Consider the following 1,797-nt stretch of genomic DNA (forward strand, 5'->3'; position numbering starts at 1 on the left):
GCTGTCAGGACTCAGTCACTCAACTCTGAAAGTCTTTCTGTGTCCCCAGAGCACTGTTCAGCCTCCTGCAGGGGGAGAGCTCAGCAAATCTCTGAGAACTGAGTAAATCAGAGAAGACGGCCCCCCGTTCAGGCTGAGGCAGCAGCCTTTTGGACAGTGGAGAATGGGTTCCTGTGTCCTGTGGAACATCTGTCTGCACTGGTGAGATCGGTCCCCGCTTGCCGTCTCCATCTGCCCCTGTCCCCACTCATGGCCACAGCAGTCCACAGAAATGGGAGTCTCTCGACAGTGTCCTTGCAGGGGTTCGTGCTGGTGGGATTTGGGGGAGGTGCAGAGACCCAGGCCCTGCTCTTTGCTGTCTTCCTGGCCCTGTACGTGGTAACCGTCCTGGGCAACCTCACCATGATCGTGGTCATCACCCTGGATGCCCACCTGCACTCCCCCATGTACTTCTTCCTCAAGAACCTTTCCTTTGTCGACCTCTGCTATTCCTCTGTCATTGCCCCTAAAGCCATGGCCATCTTCCTTTCCTCCTCAAAGGTCATCAGCTTTGAGGGATGTGCCACCCAGTTCTTCTTTTTCTCCCTTCTGGTTACTACTGAAGGCTTCCTCTTAGCTGTGATGGCCTATGACCGTTTCATGGCCATCTGCAGTCCCCTGAGGTACCCTGTGACCATGTGCCCTGCAACCTGTGCCCGTCTGGTGCTGGGTACCTACTGTGGAGGCTGCCTGAACTCCATTGTGCAGACCAGCCTCACGTTCCGGCTGCCCTTCTGCAGCTCCAACCGTATTGACCACTTCTACTGTGACGTGCCCCTGTTGCTCCGGCTGGCCTGTGCCAACACAGCTCTCAATGAGCTTGTCATGTTCGGCATCTGCGGTCTCATCATTGTGTCCACCACTCTTGTGGTCCTCATCTCCTACGGCTACATCACCGTGACCATCCTCAGGATGTGCTCAGGGTCAGGGCGGCACAAGGTCTTCTCCACCTGTGGCTCTCATATGACAGCCGTGTCCTTGTTTTATGGAACTGTGTTTGTCATGTATGCACAGCCAGGAGCAGTGGAATCCATGGAGCAGGGAAAAGTGTTCTCCGTCTTCTACACCCTGGTCATCCCCATGCTCAACCCCCTCATCTACAGTCTGCGCAACAAGGATGTGAAGGACGCCTTAAAGAGGCTGGGACAGAGACGCAGTCTTGGGAAGGAAGGTGAGCAGTGAGGGGCTGTCCTAGGGCTAGAGGGAAAATTTCCAATGAGACACTGTGCAGTCTCCTCCATTCATCCATTCTGCCATGGTTCTTGACGGCACAGTACAGACCAGGCACTGGCTCAGCAGGAAGCAGAGGGCTGCTCTGCTGAGAGGTGGAACAAATTCTAGGCTGTTTGTCACTGAGTGACAGTGAACTTACATGTGTTGGAATTGAAAGAGTTTTTTTTTTTATTCTAAAAAAGGAGATAGATATTTGGACACGATGTGAAAAACTGAATAAATCCCTAATATCAAGTCCTGATCCCATAGATGCAATACTAGGCATGTCTTGGTGACCCTCTGTTAGCATGCACTACATGCATGCAAAGAGTCTTCTGCCTCCCTTTAGTTTTTTTCAATTCTCTCCACACCACTGAAATGAAATAACTCCAGTGGCCTGAGAGAGGCTCACCAGTTAAGAGTGCTTGATGTTCTTGCAGAAGACCAGAGTTCAGTTCTCAGTGCCACATCAAGAGGTTTGAAACAGCCTGTAACTCTATCTCCAGTGGGTCCCACACTCATTTTTGGCTTCCATAGGCACCTGTA

At 52.0% G+C, this 1,797-nt stretch overlaps 1 protein-coding gene across 1 annotated transcript; it reads left to right on the plus strand.

The window, feature by feature from the left end:
- The first annotated feature begins 249 nt into the window (after window positions 1–249).
- LOC125405312 (olfactory receptor 9S13-like) lies at window positions 250–1,221 on the plus strand. Its single transcript, XM_087904682.1, has one exon. It carries the CDS (start codon window positions 250–252, stop codon window positions 1,219–1,221), a length of 972 nt encoding a protein of 323 aa, XP_087760808.1.
- Window positions 1,222–1,797: the final 576 nt, after the last annotated feature.

Source organism: Myodes glareolus, chromosome 1 (assembly GCF_982192425.1).
Source record: "Myodes glareolus chromosome 1, mMyoGla1.1, whole genome shotgun sequence".
Classification (NCBI taxonomy): Eukaryota; Metazoa; Chordata; class Mammalia; order Rodentia; family Cricetidae; genus Myodes; species Myodes glareolus.

What these genes read in the sequence shown, in the direction of transcription:
- LOC125405312 (XM_087904682.1), top strand. Translation starts at nt 250, where the DNA reads ATGGCCACAGCAGTCCACAGAAATGGGAGTCTCTCGACAGTGTCCTTG.